Source organism: Ipomoea nil, unplaced genomic scaffold (genome assembly GCF_001879475.1).
Source record: "Ipomoea nil cultivar Tokyo-kokei standard unplaced genomic scaffold, Asagao_1.1 scaffold1576, whole genome shotgun sequence".
NCBI classification, from domain to species: Eukaryota; Viridiplantae; Streptophyta; class Magnoliopsida; order Solanales; family Convolvulaceae; genus Ipomoea; species Ipomoea nil.
The window spans coordinates 1,986,023-2,007,985 of record NW_017618004.1 but is presented as its reverse complement, the minus strand read 5'-3'; the positions used below and the strand labels follow the sequence as shown (position 1 = coordinate 2,007,985).

At 34.8% G+C, this 21,963-nt stretch overlaps 2 protein-coding genes across 6 annotated transcripts; one reads left to right on the top strand and one right to left on the bottom strand.

The window, feature by feature from the left end:
- The first annotated feature begins 1,501 nt into the window (after positions 1–1,501).
- On the top strand, positions 1,502–21,251 carry LOC109190739 (NAD-dependent protein deacetylase SRT1). 3 transcript variants are annotated; one of them, XR_002055774.1, is made up of 16 exons: positions 1,502–1,732; positions 2,723–2,752; positions 2,870–2,962; positions 3,468–3,587; positions 3,708–3,808; positions 3,998–4,106; positions 4,560–4,639; positions 4,948–5,026; positions 5,667–5,720; positions 5,980–6,076; positions 6,242–6,324; positions 6,582–6,649; positions 7,266–7,371; positions 7,445–7,969; positions 9,993–9,999; positions 21,240–21,251. XR_002055774.1 is itself a non-coding variant. In XM_019341313.1 (15 exons), exons 1-14 carry the CDS (start codon positions 1,634–1,636, stop codon positions 7,742–7,744), a joined length of 1,419 nt encoding a protein of 472 aa, XP_019196858.1. In that variant the 5' UTR covers positions 1,502–1,633; the 3' UTR covers positions 7,745–7,778; positions 8,004–8,153. The 3 variants fall into 3 exon arrangements, 2 of the variants coding, with proteins under 2 accessions (XP_019196858.1, XP_019196857.1); XM_019341313.1 differs by lacking the exons at positions 9,993–9,999; positions 21,240–21,251 and adding an exon at positions 8,004–8,153 and having other exon boundaries at positions 7,445–7,778; XM_019341312.1 differs by lacking the exons at positions 9,993–9,999; positions 21,240–21,251 and having other exon boundaries at positions 7,445–8,153.
- LOC109190740 (nicotinamide/nicotinic acid mononucleotide adenylyltransferase) lies at positions 8,234–12,116 on the bottom strand. Of its 3 annotated transcripts, none has more exons than XM_019341314.1 (11): positions 12,076–12,116; positions 11,816–11,907; positions 11,279–11,360; positions 10,846–10,919; positions 10,386–10,471; positions 9,783–9,866; positions 9,555–9,639; positions 9,149–9,228; positions 8,935–9,036; positions 8,607–8,665; positions 8,234–8,468 (listed from the first exon to the last, which is right to left on the bottom strand). In XM_019341314.1, the coding sequence occupies exons 1-11, from the start codon at positions 12,099–12,101 to the stop codon at positions 8,369–8,371; spliced, it is 870 nt and encodes a 289-aa protein (XP_019196859.1). In that variant the 5' UTR covers positions 12,102–12,116; the 3' UTR covers positions 8,234–8,368. The 3 variants fall into 3 exon arrangements, with proteins under 3 accessions (XP_019196859.1, XP_019196861.1, XP_019196860.1); XM_019341316.1 differs by lacking the exon at positions 12,076–12,116 and adding an exon at positions 11,546–11,585 and having other exon boundaries at positions 11,816–11,915; XM_019341315.1 differs by lacking the exons at positions 11,816–11,907; positions 12,076–12,116 and adding an exon at positions 11,546–11,623.
- Positions 21,252–21,963: the final 712 nt, after the last annotated feature.

Below are 21,963 nucleotides of genomic sequence, written 5' to 3'. Positions count from 1 at the left end.
TAATCCTGTGAATAAGTGTTGAGCCAATCCACTTAAGGTCAAGGAGAAAGCCCTGCACATCACTGTGTTCATGGCTCCATCAACATCATAGTGGCTTGATATGTCATGATGTGTTCCTGCAGATCTCTTGCCCCATCAAATCTTTTTACACTTTGGGTTTTAAAGTTAGTTGGAAGGGGTTCCTCCATGATTATCCTTGTGAAAGAAGGCGTGATTAGGATGGTACTTCACCCTTCTTTTTCCAGCGTACTAGTTCCTCTAGCCTTCTGTCTATTTTATTCGCCCACTCTTCTAGGAGAACGACATAGGGCTCCCTTCTTTGCTTACTGACTTGCCAACGTAACCATCGATAAAAAATGTTCAGTAAATGCTCTTGTCCATGACCTCTAGATCGAGCTTCAACTAACGATTCCTTTTATCTTACCTTATTTTCTCCCTAGAACCCTCTACTTTGTAGTCCAATCTCTTTTTTATCGCCCTAATATCAGGCTAGGGTGTACTCAACTTCATCGAAGGTGGGTCTACCTGAACGCTAGGGTCCACAACTATCTACTACGCATGGCCAGACAGTGTCCCCACAGTATTGTTGAGCTACCTAAGCATTTATCACGTTGACCAGTTCTTAAGTTAATAATGGTATGTTAGGTTTGGCCTCCTAGGGGTCCGAGTTAGCGTTCACTATTTGGACATCCCCGCCAATTGTGAAGGTGCTAGGTTAATTCTCTCTAATCCTCCTACTGAGATACTGGCCCCAGGAAGCGTGAAAACCCTCTTCCTTGCTGACTAAGTCGCTCCTAAAGGTCTTGAATAATTACTTTACCAAGCATTATTTGCATAGGATGGGGTGGGGGGACTCTACGAGAACGAAGGTGATGTCTAAAGAAGACCATGACCACCTATATATACTATTTATGAGCTGTCAAAGTGGAGAATAAGTGAACAGAGATGCCTAACAATTTCAAACCATCTGCGTGTCCCGCCAAGCTGCCAAAAACCTCCCAACCCTCCAACCGCCAAACCCGCCACCACCTCCCCTTCTTGCTGGTCGATAGACTGTGGCCCTTGTCCAAGCCAAGGTGACCCCCTCTCCCCCCGGGGCTAAAACACCCCCACTCCCCGGTTGTGCCTTTTCAAACCCATTTTTTGCCAAACGATTCTAAGCTTGTTTCCATAAAATCCACTAAAAATTCATGACTTGCTTAATTGGCCAACCCCTGATCTAACTTCCCATCCACCCCCAACCACCTTGGGCCTTGACTCAGGCCCCATCACGTATTTTGCCTATTTTTAAAATATGTTTTAAAAATTTTGATCCATGAAACGATCTCATATATGACTTACTTTTTAAATAATTATTATACATTTTATCTCTTTTTTGGATTCTTGAATTGAATATTTTTCTTTTTCCATTTAAGCACATGAAGACCTACTTTGGCTTTTGGGGTCTCCTTAAAACGCACACATAAAAAAGGAAAAAAAGGACCAAAAACTATTGCTGCTCTCCCTTTACTACACACTTAAAGGGCCCTCTGTTCTGGTCCTCTTCAATTTTCTTTCTTCTTTGATCAACTTTTTTCCAGGGAGAGACAGGGAAAAAGAAGAGAGCTTTGTTCTTGGACAAAACTCAGCAGCCATGTCTCTGGGCTATGCAGAGAAGCTTTCTTACATAGAAGATGTGGGCAGCGTTGGAATGACTGAGTTTTACGACCCAACCCATGTTCTGGAGGAGAAAGTGAGATTCACATTCTTTCTCTTTCTCCCTTCCGTTTTTTCTTGAATGCCCTTAATTGCTTTCCTCTCTTCTTTTCCTGCTCTGATGATTTTGAGTAACTGCAACTACTTAAGCGAATTAGTTAGGTTTATGTGATGAATCACTTGTGGAGTTGGGGTATTGTTTCTTGGGGAAGCCGGAGTGTGCTGGGTGCTCTGTGTTGTACGGTTTAGTTCTCTGATTAGATCTGCGATAGACGGTGGCATTATTGATCGCTGCAATGCTTGGGGGAATTCTAGTCATTTTGCTCCGTGTTTGATAGGGAATCATGAAAGGTATGTTGTTCTAGGAGGATTTTTGGAACTTCAGTTGGTTGAACAAGAACAGGCATTGAGGTTTCTTAGAAGTATTTATGCAACAGATAATTAGTTCCTTATGGGGAATTTGTCAAGAGCAGATAACCATCTGCTTTTTGTGCAGTTGAAGAGCTTGGTGGAGGAAGTTTGCCAAACCTTAAGAACTTTCACATTTTATGGTTTCCAAAGGAGAATGCATAGTTGGTTCTCCTCCTAAATCTTTGATCACTCAGATCGTCTTGTTTCAGTCAACCCTATTGCTTTTTCTAATGTACTTGAAGGATATCCTGCATTTGCGTTGTAACTTGGGCAAATGAAGACTACTGCAATTGTGGTGTAACTTGGTATACGATGTTCATTTGAACTCATTGCTCTTGCTAAAACAGTAGTTAACTCCTGTATCTTCCCTGAAATTTTGGTGAGGAATAAGTAAAATAACAGGAAAGATGGCTGCAATGTGTTGATCTTATTCTTCTTTTGAAGGAAAATAATATATTGAGATATAAATTATTGCATTCTCATCAATAGAAAAGTTGAAACTCCTTGTGAAATAGATAATCTGATTACTTATTAAAGAATAGGATGAGAGGAGTTGCTCAGCAGCTCTCTATTGCTGTTGCTGTAATTGGTCTTTTTTTTTTTTTTGAGATTGCAGGTTGAAAGACTTGCCTTGATGATTAAAAAGGTGACTTTCTTGCAATGATTTAGTGTTGTGTGTTTCCTTCATGTTCTGAACCCCTTCTATTAATTATCTTTCACTCAAAGTTTTTTTTTTTTTTTTTTTTTTTTTTTTTTGGTGCAGAGTAAGCATTTAGTGGTTTTCACTGGGGCAGGAATATCCACTTCGTGTGGTATACCTGACTTTCGTGGCCCCAAGGGTATCTGGACCCTTCAGGTAATTATGCATTTATGTTAACTGTTTCTAGGAGTTCGAGGCTCCCTGTTTTTACTAGAGCATTTCACTCTACATTACATAACTGCTTCTAGTCTATTTTAATCCTATCAAAAAGAAAAAAAAAAAAAAAAAACTAACAAAAATTGAAGAACTGCTTTCCATGGTCACTCTCCAATGTTTATAAATTATGCCTTGTGGTTGACGAGGGAAATATTGTCATTGGAATGAGCAAGATACGTGACAATTATGATGTTCCACTTGATTGGAATGGAATTTTTATCTTGAATAAGCTTTATTTTAAGAAATCGTAGTAGTCAACTGAGAGTGCATTGATTTATTGGAATTCCATTTGTATATTGTTTTCTCATCATTTTTTGGATGCATGTGACTTGTATGCCTATTAGACAAATTTGAGACAGTGCATTCCAGTGTTCCCAGTTAAGACACAAGTATTTCATATGTGTTGCTTGTTCCGAGTATAATGTCCATTTCATTTGACTTCTAGAAAGAAGGAAAAGCCTTGCCAGAGGCATCATTGCCTTTTCACCGTGCAATGCCAAGCTCGACACATATGGCCTTGGTTGAACTAGAGAAGGCTGGCATTCTAAAGTTTCTTATTAGCCAGGTGGGTTGGTGACTTGGTGTTCTTCTATAGGTCACATCTTTCTCCAGCCCTTATCATGATTAGATTCATCATTTTTTGTTAACTTGATATGTTGTTGCTTTGTACTTATTGAAATTTTAGAACATTGATGGCCTCCATCTCCGATCTGGTATTCCAAGGGAGAAACTTTCTGAGTTGCATGGAGATTCGTTCATGGAAATATGTCCTTCTTGTGGAGTTGAGTAAGGCTTAATATTTATTTGCAATTTCTGTCCTTATAATTAGCATGCTGTTCTAGGTTGCGTGACTCTTTAATTTTTAATGATCTTTTACTAATTTGGTTATGCATTTTTCATTGCTCTCGTGCTTGTCCTTTGATACCACATGCTCATCACTCCTCGGAATTTATTCAATGAATTTGACATCTAAAGGTATATGAGAGACTTTGAAGTAGAAACTATTGGACTGAAGGAGACAGCACGGAATTGTACAAACACAGACTGTGGTGCCAGGCTTAGAGACACTGTTCTTGATTGGGAGGTAATGACAATATATTTTTCAAGCTTAAACAACTCTGCAGAGAGTAAAAGCTTCCCTCAAACCTCCTACACTTTTGTTACTTTTGTAATAAATAGGAGTGTGTTTTATTGAATCTCCTATCAAAATTTGTGGTTTTGTATTGGAACTCTATTTCTTTTATGAACGGATTGCGTCTTGTACCCTTTAGTAACTCTGTTTTAGATGTTAGGTTCACTTAATAATTCATGTATATTTTGCATTCCATGGAAATCCTTACTTCCACCTCCAATAAGGAAAATCATGTGTTTATTTCCATAATGAAAAAAAAAAAGAAAAAAGAAAAAAAAAGAGAAATTGTTTTACGAACAGCTAATTAGGCTTCTCATTATACTAGATTGTCTTTTCAAATCTTAAGCATCTTGAGAAAGAAAATAATATAGAATATATTGTTTTCCACCTACCTCTCTCTTCCAGGATGCCTTGCCACCAAAGGAGATGAATCCAGCAGAGAGACATTGCAAAATGGCTGATGTAGTGTTATGTTTAGGTACAAGGTAATGCACAAGTATCTTTCATTTTCTTGATGCAGTTTCCCATGCTTTTATTTTCTCACGTCTACCCCAATGTCGAAATTCTGTTTTTGCTTCCTTATTTTATGATGTTCTTGCGGAAATGACAATTTGAGTTCCATTGCTATCTAATCAAGCTGACACAAGGCCAGTACTTTGTAACACTTGACTGGAACATAAACCACTTTCTTAGGATGCTCTGTCGAAAGATATCATAAATTGCAACATCTTGTGACTGTTTAGTTTTGTATTGCTGTAATCTTAAATACTCATGACTCTTGCTACCATTGCAGTTTGCAGATAACACCTGCATGTAATTTGCCTCTTAAATGTCTCCCGAATGGAGGGAAAATTGTAATAGTAAATCTTCAGGTACATCCATTATTGTTCCACTGCTACTTCCAGCTTCTCTTGACTATCTCTTCCTCTCTCTCTCTCTCTCTCTCTCTCTCTCTCTCTCTCTCTCTCTGATAATTTAGACATCTTTGCCATTCTGCCTAGCAACTAACACTGAAAAACCAGTTGCCTATCTATATGCCCTTTATGACTGAGAAAACGTTTTGGGGATTCCACTGTTTTATATGTGACACAAGGTATCAAATTTCAAGATGTGCAGACCATATACTGTTTACTTGACTATATGCTTTCACCTAAAATGCAGATTTAGTAAGCTGACAGGATCTAATCTGATCTTGGATACTCATAAGAAGCACTGGTTCATTATTCTTATTTCTTAAAATGAAATACAGAGCAGCTTTGCATAGAACTTTGCTCATGTTTGTAACCTAGAACTTTGCATATGGTGAAACACAAGAGTGCCAACAAGGCAACAAAGCAGCTTTTTGTTGAGTGAAATGCCCAGCAGTCACGTGAAGTTAACAAAATTCCATGTTCAACAATAACCAAAAGATATTAAAATTTTCTATTTTGTTTCAAGTTTTAAGCTATCTATCGAATATAAATGTTTTTATGCATTTATATAGGTTCTTATGACCACCCCTTTATTTTACAGAAAACCCCAAAGGACAAGAAAGCTAGTTTGGTAATTCATGGGTTTGTAGATAAGGTATCATATTTCTCATTATTCTGTTCGTTCTCTACAACTCTGATTCTGGGGTTTGCTATCAGAATATTCTTACATTAAAGAAAATTTTTCATTGTTGTATGGAAAACCTCACCCACCACCCCCCTTTCTCTTCTCTCTCTCTATTTCATGATGTGATTGTGGTTCCCACTTTATATTGAAATGCACGGATTTTCTTAAGAGCTGAAGCAGTATAGTATTTATTAAGCCTCAGGAGTTTCACAAGCATGATCATGAACAGGTAATTGCAGGGGTCATGGACTTTCTTAGTCTCCGAATCCCACCTTTTATTAGAATTGATCTTCTCCAGACTATTTTTACTCAGGCTCTAAGTATAGGTAAATGCTATATTCACTCAAGATGAAGGTTGTAAAAGTTCAATTCTTTCTCATCTGATTTCCATTTCCAGATATACTGTGATACACTGATTGCAGAACGTTTACTCATAGGTTAGGATTGATTTGCTTCTTTCTCATAGTAGGTTTTACTTGTTTATCTTGTAGATAAAAAATATGTTAACTGGACACTTAAGTTAGCAAGCATCCATGGAAAAAACGCCCCATTGCCTTTTATCAAATCTGTGGAGGTAAGTTTTTAACTGTATGTTTTACTTTCCCTGTGCTTCTTTATCTCATTTACTGGGAATTTCTTCTATCTCCACCCAATGAGCAACCTGACCGTTTCTATCAAGACTGTTTTCATTCATATAAGGCTAGCTAGTCAGTAAAGAGACTTTCATTTACGGTAACAGTCACGTGTTTGCTCATTGTCACACACGCCACATTGTCCATCTAGTTTTACTTGAGGCTAACATTTTTTGCTGCATTTGGAATGGTATTCTAGGTTTCCTTCTCTGAAAGTCAAAACATGAAAACGGCTATTCTACATAAGGAACCTCTTCATCTTAAAAGGTAGCTCGACTTCTTTTCTGGTGTAAAATAAAATCCTGAAAGATCTTTATAGAATTATGTCAGCAACCAAAATATAATCCCAGTTCTACAATTCTCATTTTTTTGGGTGACGAGAGAAACTCGCAACCACTACTCGAGGGTGTACACTGGGTAAACCCTGTGATCCTAGCCAGCAAAGGACCATAAGAAGGTAAACCAGCATAGGTTGCCGTAGCAGACCGGTTCAAACAAAGAAGGTCAATAGGCCACTCCCGTTGGGAGTCGAAATTGTAACCTTGTCGTTACCAAGTCAACAGCTTGACCAACTTGGTTGACCAATCAGTTGAGTTGCCCCATGCTACAACGTTATCTTGAAATGAAGAACAAAAGTTGGGAAATGTTAGATCTTGATGGCAATTTCATGGTTTGGGAATATGATATTTTGTATAATCCTCAGAAGGCACTCAGCTCGGGTCTCAAACTAATAAGTTAAGTTTAAAGGTTCATCGTCGTTGGAACTGACATGACCATATAGAACCTAATAACCTTGAGCAAACACAACGCGAACCTTGCTGTGCTTTTGAGTTTTTGTTCTTTTAAATTATGTTACCTTCATTGAAGTTATGTTTCTTGTCAGGAGGACGGTAAAGACAGCAAACCCTTTTCACATCATCATGAAACTGAACTTCAGCGAGGGTTGCAAATGCGTTTCTGCTGAAATCAAGATTCCAGTTGATTTTATGGTGGGCGGTTATAACTTAATGCTTGATGGTGCAGCATTTTTTATCAGTTGAGCTGATGGGGTCTGAATGACAGGTTTCTGTAAATAACATCAAGGAAGACAACAATGTGATCTTCGACAAACTAAGGGAAGAGGCTATCGCGGACCCAAGCTGTGGGCAGACGGCACTCATCGAGAGAGAGGCGATCATGGTCCCCAAAACCGAGGTGCTCGTCCATGCCATTGTAACCAACATAGTGAAATTTGAAACAACAGCTCAGGGTTCAAGTAATGGGTTGAAGAGGAAACATGGATGCAGCAGCATCAATGGCACCATCCCATCTCGGAAGCGATCAAACGGCCGGAAACCCAGAATAATGCTACTTACAAAATAGAAGGGCCATGGCAGTGTAATGTTGCAGTAGGGATATTGTAAATTTTTTTTTTTTTTTTTTAGACCATGAGGTGTCCTGAGCATATCCTAACTGTAGGAGACACCTTTAAGCCCGTACCATACGCAGACTAATCTCCCATTTGCACCGGGCCCGCCCAATTAAGAGGCAAAGTGCTAGCCAGATTGGTTTTTCCATACGAGAGGGGGTTTGAACTCCCAGCCTATTGTGCACAGCCACTCACGCCAACCAAGCTGGTTATAATGTAAATATTATTAGTGACAGTTGAAACTTCACTGGAAAAATGTATGTAGGGACTGAGTGAATTTTGATAGATCAGGCACACTCGGTCTGGCATATTAAAGGAAGTTGGAATTAGAAACACCATTATTGTATATTCTCTCTTCAATCATTCTTCTCTTCTAGTCTACTAGATTCAAAAGCTACTGAATTAGAGCAAGGTTTCTCAGTCAAAATTGATGCAAAATAGCATTAGAACAGAATTGATTTTTATTGATACAGAGTGGCTTTCTTCTCATTTGTTCGTGGACAGTATATATTACTTGAATTTATCATCATATATATAGCAAGGGGTGTGGCAACTTAATGAACAGAGGGGGAATCAACTCAATTTTGCACCTCCTGGTAGAGACTGTGCTGCTTTATATAATCAATCACCTCATCTGCAGTCAGATATTTGATTGACAACCCTTTCAATATGCAATCCCTGAAAATATAAAATAAAAAAAATAAAAAAATAAAAAAATAAAAAGAAATATGTGAGTTACTCTGCAACAAATCCAACAAGATTACTTTACTTCATGTCTTCAACCAGAATTCGATTAGTGACACCAAATAAGCTTACCTCAATCCCGTCGAACTGATCCCATTTGGCACTACCTCATCCACAACTTTGATGTTGGTCTGCCAAGTTGCATGTTACGATGTCAGTGATGCCTAACTAGCTTACTCATTTTTTGTGCTATTTTACCTCTTCTCTTTCTTTATCCCCTCTAGGGTGACAGAAACTGCCTTTAAATGCGAGTATTTAGCATCAAGGCTTCATTCAAGTTTTGTAAAAACTGGGAAAGAAAATTAGTTTAGGGCGTAAAGGTTTTCTACTCTAAAAGCTTTTCTTAGTGTTTTGTTTTGTTACTACTCAACACAAGTACTTAACATATAAGCTTTCTTACCTTATATGCATTTAAGGTGTCATCCTTAGCAATAATCTTCTCGACATCCTGACAATCTCTGCGAACACAGACCAAGCCAAAGTCCCTACAAATTGTCCTGACCTGGAAAGTGAATAGACAACATGTATTATGCTTTTGCCTTGTATTTCTTGAAAAATAGGATATGGGATTTGTATGATGATGTGTCAAGACAAACCCTGATAAATGAACTTACTTGCTCAGGAATCCAAACCCCTGGTGTGCTTAAAGATTCTAGCAAATCGGAACCACATAAGAGCATGACCTTGAGGGAATCTGCATATAACAATCAGGTAGAGATATAATAATAATCATAACAACAATAAATAATGATATCAGAAAATTTAAAGATATCAACAAACTAAATGTGAAAAGAGTAGCATGATTAGTATAAAGAAATCTAGACCAACAAAGAGGGTATAGAGGCCAAATTTGTCAGTCCAAAACACAAAACCCACCCAAGGTATGCAAAGTTGGGAGTGGGGAGGCCAATACTTATATGGAAAAATAAACTAAAAAGTGAAGAATTAGCATCACTTCAAATTTTTTTTTTCTGCTTTATTCTTTTTTTTTCCTGTAACTTAATACAGTCCAGAACCTACCACTTGATGCCAATCCACTGTCCAGTAAAGAGGTCTTGATTCTAGACAAAACTGCCAACGAGCGCTGATAGGTAATCTGACTTGCCTATAAGACCAATCATAAATTATTATAGCACCAGGTCTTAGCACAAAGTTATTAACATGATAAACAGCAGAAACATGATTAGCAGTATCCTACATAAAATGGAAGGCTTTAGGATAGAGACAGAAAGAAAGGTGTGCACACACCTCCCACGGATCAACCATCACAAAGTCTGAGCTCTTACAAGCCAGATGACACATTGCAATACGATGCTTGGCAGATATAAGACCCTATAAAAAAACAAAAGGAAAAGAACCTTGAGATATATTGCTTTATTTGATCATTTACAGCAGTCATCAGCCGAGGCATGTGTAATGAGAAAAATGTAGATCTCAACACATCTAACTAAAGGCAAGTAATGAAGTAATGAACAACAAAGAGGAACTATTGATTATTGAGAGTAAGCATATTGCATAGTTACCAAAAGAGTTCCAAGTACAGTAGTAATTAACATTTTTTTAATAACTATATTCAGATATATGTGTGTATCTATGTATGTACATGCGTGCTGAAATAATTATAAACACACTATCCTAACATGGATATATACACCAAGAAGGGAAAGGAAAAGGAGTTGGCATGCATTTCATTTTCCAAAAACCATGTTAGTTTGGCTATGAAAAATGGCTACTACAGTTTTTTCTAGTTGTAGCTTGTCATATGACCGGATGACAATGTTGCATATGAAAATTGTTTAGAAGAAAAAAAATTCCTAAACATGTTGAATACCTAGTTGTATGCTTATGTACCTTTTTCTTATATGCATCATTCACCGGTGACATGTAACCTCCAATTACACAAAATCCTTGTGAATTCAATGCATCTCTTGCCAGCTCTGGCCACAGAACAATTAAATTGGTATACATTTAGAGAGAATGATTGAAAATATAATCCCAGTGCAATTTTTTAGGTTGATAGCAGAGAATAATGATTCATGCATCATCTTCCTATAACATAGGACAAGACAAAGATGATTGTCCATCCCCAGAATATCCCCAAAAGATGTGCAATAAGTGAGATACATTAAGAAAGAAAAACGATTGTAGCTAATCTTAGTGCAATTTACAGGGTTGAGGGCAGAGAAAAATAAGTCAAGACAGCAAGTTCCCTTTAGATAGAGTACAAGTGTACAATAATGACTCTCCTCCATCATCTTCCCAGAAAAATTGCAATAGTGAAAAAATCAATTGAGATCAAGACATTATTTACCAAAACAACGCAAATGCATATAAGTAGGAGGGTTGAAACTTCCAGTTGACACAAGAACTACATATGTTATTTTCCTACGAGAGAAAAAGAGAGACGTTAGGATTAGGCAGAAGGTTAGTTATAAAAGGAACAAAAGGTAAAAGATAGCCTTCTTTAATAGACTTAATGACTTTTTCTCATAGTAGTCTCTCTTTCCATTTGGACACAAATTTTCTTATTCAGTTTCCTTTCCTTCACATTTTCTATCCCACTTTCTTTCTTCTCACCCTCAACCTATCCAAGCCACAACATCAAAGTTTTAAGAATGTAATCTTTCTATAATTAAACAAGCAAAACAAACATCTAGATCCCAAATGAGAGACTTCAATAGTTTCAAATATCAACAAATAAAGGAAAACTAAAAAACCTATGTAAAGAACAAATTATAACTTACTCTGTTTTGGGAATTGGAGGGTTATGTTGCTGGATTAATCCTAAAGATAGTTTCTCCAGTGGCAAATTGATATCTGTATTACCTACAAAGTTGAAAAGAATTATGAGCTTGTTAAACTTACTCAAGTTCAAGAATCACACAATGCAAGAAGCTGCAAAAGTTTTTAAATTGTGAAACGAAACATAGCTTATCAAAAGTGATCGGAAAGTAAAGAACATTTTTAAAAATCACAGAAATTCATGAAGGGGAGAGGAGAAGAGTGATTACTAGACATTGTTTCACGATGTACCCTCTCTGGATGTTTGAACTTTGACGAGTAGAGATTCATATATATCCAGCCAGCAAATTTAGAACAAGGAAGAAGTCAGTGCGGGAATATTCCATGTTTTTGAATAAGCTTTTAAGTATTATTTTTGGTTTTCTTTTTAGCAGTTATCGTGGGGTTCGGTTCCGAAAAAAGAAAATCGGGTTTGGAATCTTTTTTTTTTCTTTTTCGTTTTCGCAGCTTCAAAAAGATAGCAGATTTACAACATGTACCTGATGAAATCCGACCCCTTCTCTGGGCTAACTGCGAACAAGCTAATGGTGGATTCAACTGTGACCTGCTGGTATCAATGGTGGGTTTGGACTGATATTCCCGGTAAAAAAAAAATAACATAATTATAATTATTCAATTACAAATTGAAACTAATTTAATATTTTAAAAATATATAACACCAATATAATTTGATATTGTTCATCGATATCGTCATGTTTGATGTAGTGTTAGAAGCTAGGAGTTATCTCCCAAGTCCCACCGTCTAAGACACTGTCTTTTACCCATTTCACCTTAGCGTTTACGAGAGCTCGCTTCTGAAAGTGGTAGTGTAGTTTTCTCTTGGTATTGCTCTCTTCAGCATTTTATCGAGCAGGTCGTGCGCATGTGGTCAATTTGCTATGCATTGCACTGTGCGCGAGGGAGGAAACCAGAAACAAAGGTGAGTAGGGGCGAAGCTCAAGCAATTAAAAAAGAAGGCGCGACGACTGACGACTTATGAGTGGACGATGATCGACCAAAAGCTCGAGGCAGAGGCGCCGGCGCCGGTCCGGAGGAGAGTCTGGCTTGCTACAGTCTGCTTGAAAAAGATGATCCACGTAATCTGAGATTACGTAATTTGAATTTGATAATGTTTATATTACCTTTAATATGATTATCTTTAAAAGTTATGTGGCGGTAATGTTTAAAGTAATGTGATTATCTTTATTTTTTTTAAATAACTAGTAATTGTTTTACTATTATTAATTTAATAAATTTATCAATTAAATTTTTGATATTTTTTTGAATTAGCAAAGAAAATAATGGTTGTAAAAACAGAAAAATATACTTGAGTTCTTAAATTCAGAATTAGTTTGATTAAAAATGTAGATAAATATAACTATACAATGTAATATTTATTATTTTTAAAAGTTTAATTATGCTATTATTATGTTATTTTAAATTAAGTTTATTGTGTTATGAAACAAAAAGAAATGTGAATGTCCAAGTTGAGTTTTGAACCCTTGACCTTGTGTATAAAAGATGAAGTCTTCTCCACCCAGCTACTTTGACCATAAGTTATACCTGCTGCTAAGTCTTCTCTTTGTTAAAATATATGGCGGTTCACAATTCTCCAAAAAGCTGATTGCAAGTTCCGAGAAGCAACTGCAGGGAATGGAGCTCAGGACCTCAAGCATGACAGAGCAATGCTACCTCCTCAGCTACCAACTAGACTAGCTTTGCTACCTGTCCATCTTATGCAAATTTAATATTTATTATCTCCTAAATCTCAACACTATAAATACCCCTTTCCACTATGATCTTGTACATGTAGAATATATGAAAAGCTAATCATATTCTCTCAACTCTCTCATCCGTACTGATGTTCCCCTTCTACTTCATAATATTAGTGTTGTTATTGTTATTATTCACAACACATTATCAGCACGATAGTGCTCTTTTATAAATTGTCTTTCTCGGCCGGTAAAACTCTGTTTGTTTATTTATTTTTCATCCCAATATTTCACCATGAACGAGATGAAGGCCATGCAACCGGCAAAGCAAGGTGGCGATCGATTTTTTCAGCGACGCCGTTGATGGCGCTGGCTATAACGGAGGAAACCTCTGATTTCACTAATCCGGCTTGGCTCCTCGTTGGAAAAGGATGACGCCGGCGACGGACTGAAAGAGAAGGCAGAGAGATCCGGCAGATGATGGAGTTGGGTCTATACGGCAGTAGAGCTGGTTCCCAACGCCGACATTGCCGACTTCCCGTCTTCTTCATTTAAGGCGGAAGCTCTCTCCTTTTGGTTGCTGTTGTTCTTTTGTTCAAACAAAAACAAAATGAAAAGAAAGGATAGAAGAGAAAGAAAAAAAAAATGGCTGCCAGCATTACTGCTTAAGCCTAATTAAGCCACGTATATATACATATATATTTAATATATTTGCTTATTTGATGGCAGCAAGGAACCAATAAGGCATGGAAATACAACCGAATCAGTTTATTGAAATATTATGGAGTTTTTGTCCATACTTCGGTAACCTCTAAGCAAGGGAGCATAACGGAAAATGACTATTGAGTTCATATCAGAGTTTGATCGTATTCTGATGAGGTTTGTTCTTTTTAATATTTTAATATGACATGTACGTATTTATGTGATAATGATTACTATGTGCAAATAGTTATTTTGTGCATTAATTATATATTTAGACATTAATTATATTCTCTTAAAAATTATCATTATTAGATATTTGAGTTTAGATAAATTATGCCCTATGTCCTTGCATACTATTGTGCTTACATTTAGAGAGCATTAGAAATCTAAAATATTGTGACAAGCACTTTAGAAATCACCATCTTATAAGATAAGTGCTATGAACATTATATGACGATTATTTGTGTCACAAATTGCTCTCGTATGCAATATGATCATGTGAATCATCATAATAAATATTTGCTATAGGTCATAAATGTTGAATATATTCCATATATTATAAATGAAAGTTATTTTGATATGCTTATCAAAATCATGGGATAAATATGTGTAATTATGTTTATGTTGGTATATGCTATTTTCAAATGTCATATGGATTGGATGTAAGTCATGATCTTTCATGTGATGCCTAAAGACTATATGCTTGAAAGAAGCAAATGAATACATCATCACTCTTGATTGAATTCAAGAAAAATGAGAAACATGTATGTGTTGTGGATAATGTGACCACACATACAATCGATGTGTAAATGCACATTGAAAAGAATGAGGAAATTGTTACTACAAAGTTTGGTAGTACAAAAATAATTGAGCTCCGATAGAGCTAATATATTATTGCCTGGAGGAACAAAATTTAAAATGCATTGAAAATTGAAATGCATTGTTCTCTCCGAAGTCCCAAAGAAATTTGTATTCGTAGTGACGAATATCATGTTGAGACTATAAAAGGAAAGGAATCAAAAATTCCTTCAAAGGCAATATCAGGAAAGAAATGTGTAATGGAAAATTTCTTATTTTTCTCATGTTTATGTTGCACAAAAATAAGTGCAATTGAAGCCAATCTTATAATAAACTAAAAAAAAAATTTACTGAATTGAATAATTTTAAGATTTGGCACAATCGATTAGATCATCCTGGTTATATGATCATAATGATGATGATGATTTCTCACAAATTGAGAAAATGAATTTTAGAAATCATGAAAGATCTCACAATTCATAATTTATTTGGCGTTTAATGTCCATATGATTATTTGAATATCATTATAATGCATATCAGAATATATATATGCATTACCAACTAAATTGTTTGGCTATGGTAATATGACCGGCAAATTATTAATCTTTGATGACCATAGAGTCACCTTAATTGCTTTAGTTGTTATTAAAGCTATTTTGGCAATTTATGAGTCAATGTAGAATTGTATATGCCTGAATTTTAATTCCACTTTGGTTTGCCAAATTTGTGCTCTTAAATTATGTATATGCTTTGTTAATTTGATCATATACATTATATGATTGCATATACATTTGAGCACTTGATATGTGACGATTGGTTCATTTTGGACCAAATATTGATAAGTCAGATTTGAAATGCTATTATTGAACATAGTATATATATGTCAAACGGTAGTCTCCCTTATGAAGCATGTGTAAATGAAAATTTCGAAATTATATATTGGGAGATCTAATTTGATATACTACTATTTTTATCAAAATATGACATACTGCATATCTTGAATATGACCTCCTTACATCTAGTACGTGGTAAAATTGAACATTTCACAAAATCTGTGTTTTATTAATATGCAATCTATTTATTATCACATCATTATTGCGTATCTCTATGGGCTATCAAATAAAATTAGGTGTATATGTTGATTATAAATTCCCGTCTATTGTATAAATACCTAGAGCCCATGATATGAGGATCATTTGATACGCTGATTGCATAATTTATGAAGATCATTTCACGGAATTAGGGGGAGATTTAAGCCCAAATTATTTTGAAAATTTGAATGCCGTGAAATTTCATGATATGAAAAGATCTTCAAAATTCACATACTAGATTGACTGAACTGAAGGTTCAGTAGATTTTTAATATCAAGCAAAGGCAATGATTTTACTGTGAGCAAATATAATCCTGCTATGCTCAAAATTAGCTCTCAGTTGTTGTTATTACTTATTACTGATGAGGATATGCTTGAAAATTTTCATGCCTTCTAGTGGCTGAACAAAATAATGATCTACTGTCGAAAAATCATGAGGCACGCCCTACTGGTTCAATCTCATTCCCTAAAGTGAATGAGGTATCATATTATAATGAGAAAGGGTTGTAGTTGTGGTCACGGTCATAAAAGATACCGTGGTAAAAATTCTGGTCGTGGTCAAAATTGTTATGGTGGTTATAACTTCAAAAGTAAAAGTTACCATCGAAAATACTAGTACACGACGAGGAAAAGCGTGAAAATTATCCCAAAACGAAAGTATATATGGCAAAATTGGCCATTGGGAACACGCTATCTGCCAAATATATATCGATTGATATATATGTTGATTAATTATGTCTTGAAGAGACATTCGTCTAAAAAGACGAAATACAGTGGTGCACCAAAGAATTATAATACTGGGATGCGGAATGACCAGATCTGAATATTTATGGGAAATGATCATAATCTGGTTAAATTGAAATTGCCATGAATTATTATGGATATGGCCATATGGGAGAAAATTATGAAAATGTTGTCGACAACACAAGTTGCCTATATAATGATATTGCTCAATCTGGATCCAGAGCTTGGCACAACATGTGCCTTGAAAATCTGATATATAAAAGAGCAATTAAGGCATAGCTCAGCTCGCTATTCTCTAAATTATGTGTACACACCATTGAATAGGTGTTAGTACGAAAGAGAATAATGATATGATGTGATAAAAGCGAGGCTTGGAGCTCATGGGTTTACACAGATACCCATAATTGACATGATGGATGGCAATAAATTCCGCTGATTATTATCATTAGCAATGAATAATATGCAGTGAAGAAAAATCATGACCAAATGGATCATTGGACAATATATTTGAAAAATGCAGTATGAATTTGAAAATTCTCAAAATGAGAAAATGCGAGAATCGCAATATGAAAAGTATTATGGTCTTTATATGACCTGAAATATTTGAAGATTGACTGAGTATGTTTTCCTCTTGAATAAGGAATATGCATATAGTAAGTGTAATCTTTAAAGAGTTATGAATGGAGTTATTATCCTCATGAAGAAGGAATAATATGTACCATTATGTGCTCAATAAAGGATTACTGATGAACTTATTGATTATCTCAGTCAATATTGATGGTATAAACATCAAATGAAATACATAAAGAGCTTAATGATGTTAGCTTATGTCTAAGGACGGGGTTATTGAAATGAAAAGCTTAGAAAAGCTAAGTGTTATCTCGACTTAAATGATCGAGTATTTCTTTAATGGAATTATTGTATACACCAGTTAGCCAATATATGATTTTGATTGGCTATTTAGACAAGTCAATATATAATGGGCTACTTGGGTATTGGTTAATATTATCCCAATGAATGCCAAAGTACCAAAACTGGGTGTATTATATCTTTCCCCCATTATTCTATAAGGGGACAATAAAGATTGTGTTGCACCAATGAGAAATGGGTATTTATGAGAAATTTTGACTAGACATAAAGATGTCAATATTATACCCACGTGAGCTCTAAAAGAGTCACGGGATCATTATAAAATATATTCACCCCATTGATAGTTGAACATGTTTGTTCACAAAATCCCTCTTTATATTTTGGAAGTTTATAAGGGATTTGAAGAATGCTATCTTCAGGGGGAGTATAATGATCATGAATATTATGCCCTGAAGTTTATGTTGGGATTATGGTTGTACTCTTTTTCCCTTAGCTAAGTTTTTTCCCACTGGGTTTTCTTAGCCTAAGGTTTTTAATGAGGCAACCGGTGCAATACATAATTGAACATACATCATGTACTCTTTTTCCCTCGACTAGGTTTTTCCCACAGGGTTTTTCTAGCGAGGTTTTTAACGAGGCATGAGTATGAAGACAATACGATATGTATTGTCCAATTGGAGAAATGATACGTTATGAGAGATGGAATAGAAGTAAAGAAGATGGAACATAACACACTTCTTCAGTGTTATCATTATCAGGGGGAGTAGATTATTGTACTCTTTTCCTTTAACCAAAAGTTTTTTACCAAAAGTTTTTTCCCATTGGGTTTTTCTTTGTTAAAGGTTTTTAATGAGGCAATAAAATATTCATCCTTTGGACATCCAAGGGGGAGTGTTATGAAACAAAAAGAAATGTGAATGTCCAAGTTGAGTTTTGAACCCTTGACCTTGTGTATAAAAGATGAAGTCTTCTCCACCCAGCTACTTTGACCATAAGTTATACCCGCTGCTAAGTCTTCTCTTTGTTACACTATATGGCGGTTCACAATTCTCCAAAAAGTTGATTGCAAGTTCCGAGAAGCAACTGCAGGGAATGGAGCTCAGGACCTCAAGCATGACAGAGCAATGCTACCTCCTCAGCTACCAACTAGACTAGCTTTGCTACCTGTCCATCTTATGCAAATTTAATATTTATTATCTCCTAAATCTCAACACTATAAATACCCCTTTCCACTATGATCTTGTACATGTAGAATATATGAAAAGCTAATCATATTCTCTCAACTCTCTCATCCGTACTGATGTTCCCCTTCTACTTCATAATATTAGTGTTGTTATTGTTATTATTCACAACATATTGTTATTTGTATTATTATTTGAATTTGAACTTTTTTAAAAGAATTTGAATTTAAAATAACTACTTTAATTATATAACTAATGTATTTAAATAAAACTTGTAAATAAAATAACAGATGATATTTGTCGAAAATCTCTACCATGATTACTTAGAAAAATGCAGAAGAAAGGTCCAAGTTCACATATCTTCCAACCTAAATGGGAGCATGTCTTACAGCATTACTTACCATACACTGAGAGTTAATTTTACGAAAGATTTTTTTTTTTTCTCTTTAATGGTAATTTTAAATTTAGTGCAAACTATAATTTTTGTCATTTAACATTCCAGACTATTATGTTTTGGACACTTAGTCTTTTTCTCACGACTTTTCATATTTTTAATAATGTCATTTTTGTCTCTTCAAATTTTTCTTTTGTTATTGTCCGGTTTCAACAGGTTTAATTAGTTTATCACTTTACTAAAAATCGGTTGAAAAATATAGTTACTACAAATCAGATGTTACCTAAAGTTTTAAATCATTTAAACCGGTTGAAACCAAAAAAAAATAACAAAAGACAAATATGAAAAGTCATGAGAAGGACGAAAAGTGTTTAAAAAAAATAATAGTCTAGGATTAAATGACGAAAACGATAGTCTATACTAAATTTAAAATTGTCATCAAACACCATAAACCTCTAGTGAAAGTAACTTTCATATAATCACAATTTTAGCCTTTGAGTTTGAACAGCTTGGTACAATTAGGCCTTACTGCAGTATCTCTTTTTTCAATCAACAGCATCAGTATCTCTTTTTCCAATCAACAGCATCTTGAACGAAAGCTGAGAGCATATCATATCAGGAGAATTGTAGTGCGATCCCACCAACATTCGTTAGCTCTCTCTCTTTCTTTCTCTCTCTATAAATCTTCAGAAAGCCGCAATAAGGCGTAGTACAATCTTCATCTCCTTTTGCGATGGGTACATTTTTGTTACTTTTACACTTGCTGGTGTTTAGCATATTATTACTATTTGCTATTAAAGTTTAGACCTAAGGTAGTGTAATATTCCGTATGGAATAGTTAGCATATAGAACTATACACGCATTTGTCTTTATTTGCTGATGTGTAGATATCATGCATGTCACTTATGGCATGTTTGGTTCATGGAATAGGTCAGGAATGGAATAACATTCCTTGGAATAGACCTATTCCATCGTTTGGTTGGATCATTTTGTCATGGGAATAACATGCCTAGGAATGAGCTATTACCTTCGCAAGGGTAATAGCCATTCCTAGGGGGGGCCTTGGTATTAGCTATTCCATGCCCTTGGGAATAGCTTTTATATCACAAATACCAAAAATACCCTTTGCACATTATATAATATTTATATTTATTTAATAAATATAATGTATTATATAAATGTATATATTTAATTAATTATAATTTTTATCCATCAATCAATCTATATATATATATATATATATATATATATATATATATATATATATATATATATATATATATATATATATAAAATTATAATTGTATAAGACTCCTTAATTATGAAGTCTTGGCTCCTAAATTAAGTAGTCTGCCTATCTGCATGCCTAGCGGATGGGCATTGCAAGCTTGCCTAGCGGATGAGCATTGCAATTGAAATTATGGAGCCTTGAGGCTCCTTTTATAAGAGCCTCAAGGCTCCATTCTTTACTTCTCCAACCGATGTGGGATAAGTGAGAAAATAAATATAAATATAAATATGTATTTGTATAATAATAATAATAATAATAATAATAATAATAATAATAATAATTATTATTATTATTATTATTATTATTATTATTATTATTATTATTATTATTATTCTCTCTCACACACACATGCATATACATGTATATAAATATAAATAAATAAATAAATAAATAAATATAATATATATATATATATATATATATATATATATATATATATACATATAACATTCAGTATATCATATTTATTATTATTATTATTATTATTATTATTATTATTATTATTATTATTTTGTATAAGGGTATTTATGTCTTTAAAACTTATTCCATTTCTATTCCTTTAACCAACCAAACACTGGAATACAATTACTAAAGTCTATTCCTTCCGCCAACCAAACAACAGAATACAATTCCTATTCTATTCCTTACCTATTCCATTCCTTGTGGAATAGCATTCCTATTCCCTCCAAATTCATTCCGTGAACCAAACGTGCTGTTAAAGTTTATGCAAAACATAATTTTTTGGAATAAGGTTCAAATTGGCCACTGAACGTAACCTGAAAATGCAATTAGGCCACTGAACACTCCAAAAACGTGCAATTAGGCCACTGAACTCTCCAAACGTATGCAATTTCACCGGATAGCAGGTTACCATCAATTTTAGCAGGTTACCTGCTTACGTGGCAGCTGAGTTGGCATTTTTAATAATTTTTAAATAATTTTTAATAATTAATTTTAATAATAAATTTTATAAAAAATTGAAAAAAAAATTAAATAAAAAATAAAATAAAGTCGTTTTTATTTTTTAAATAAAAATTTATTATTAAAATTTATTAAAAATGATTTAAAATTTATTAAAAATGCCAACTCAGCTGTCACGTAAGCAGATAACCTGCTAAAATTGAGGGTAACCTGCTATCAAGTGAAATTGCACATTTTTGGAGTGTTCAGTGGCTTAATTGCATTTTTTTTTCGTTCAGTAGCCTAATTGCATTTTCAGGTTACGTTCAGTGGCCAATTTGAACCTTATTCCTAATTTTTTAGGGAATTAGTAGTCACTTTAAATGGGAAGTAAATTGTTACAGGGCGTTTGGTTGGAGAGGGGGAATTATGTGGGAAAGGAATTGTAATTTCATGGGAGTTGAATTACTAGGAATAAAGTGGGAATTTAAATTCCAGTGTTTGGTTGACAGGAATAGAACTACTGGGAATTTCAATTTCAATGTTTGGTATACATGGGAATTGAAAGGGAATAAGTAGTATAAAGTCAAAAATGTCCATTATTGTTGTTAGACATTAATTTTAGGTTAAAAAATGAATGGGTAATTTTGACTCATCACTATCTTTTTTTCCCAGGAATTAAAATACCAGGGGGGACAAGGGATTTTAATTCCATGAAAATGGGGGAATTGCAATTCCATGAAATTGTAATTCCCTCCAACCAAACTACGGAATTTAATGGCCTTCGGAATTAGGTGGGAATTAAGTGGGAAGGGAATTTAAAATCCCTCCAACCAAACGCCCTGTTAAGGGTTAATTATGGTGTATTGATATTAACCCCAGGAAAAGGCCCCCCAAATCAAGGCAAAAATATAACTGGCAATGTGATTAAAGGGGATGGTTTGCAGAAGCCATGTTCTGGTCTGG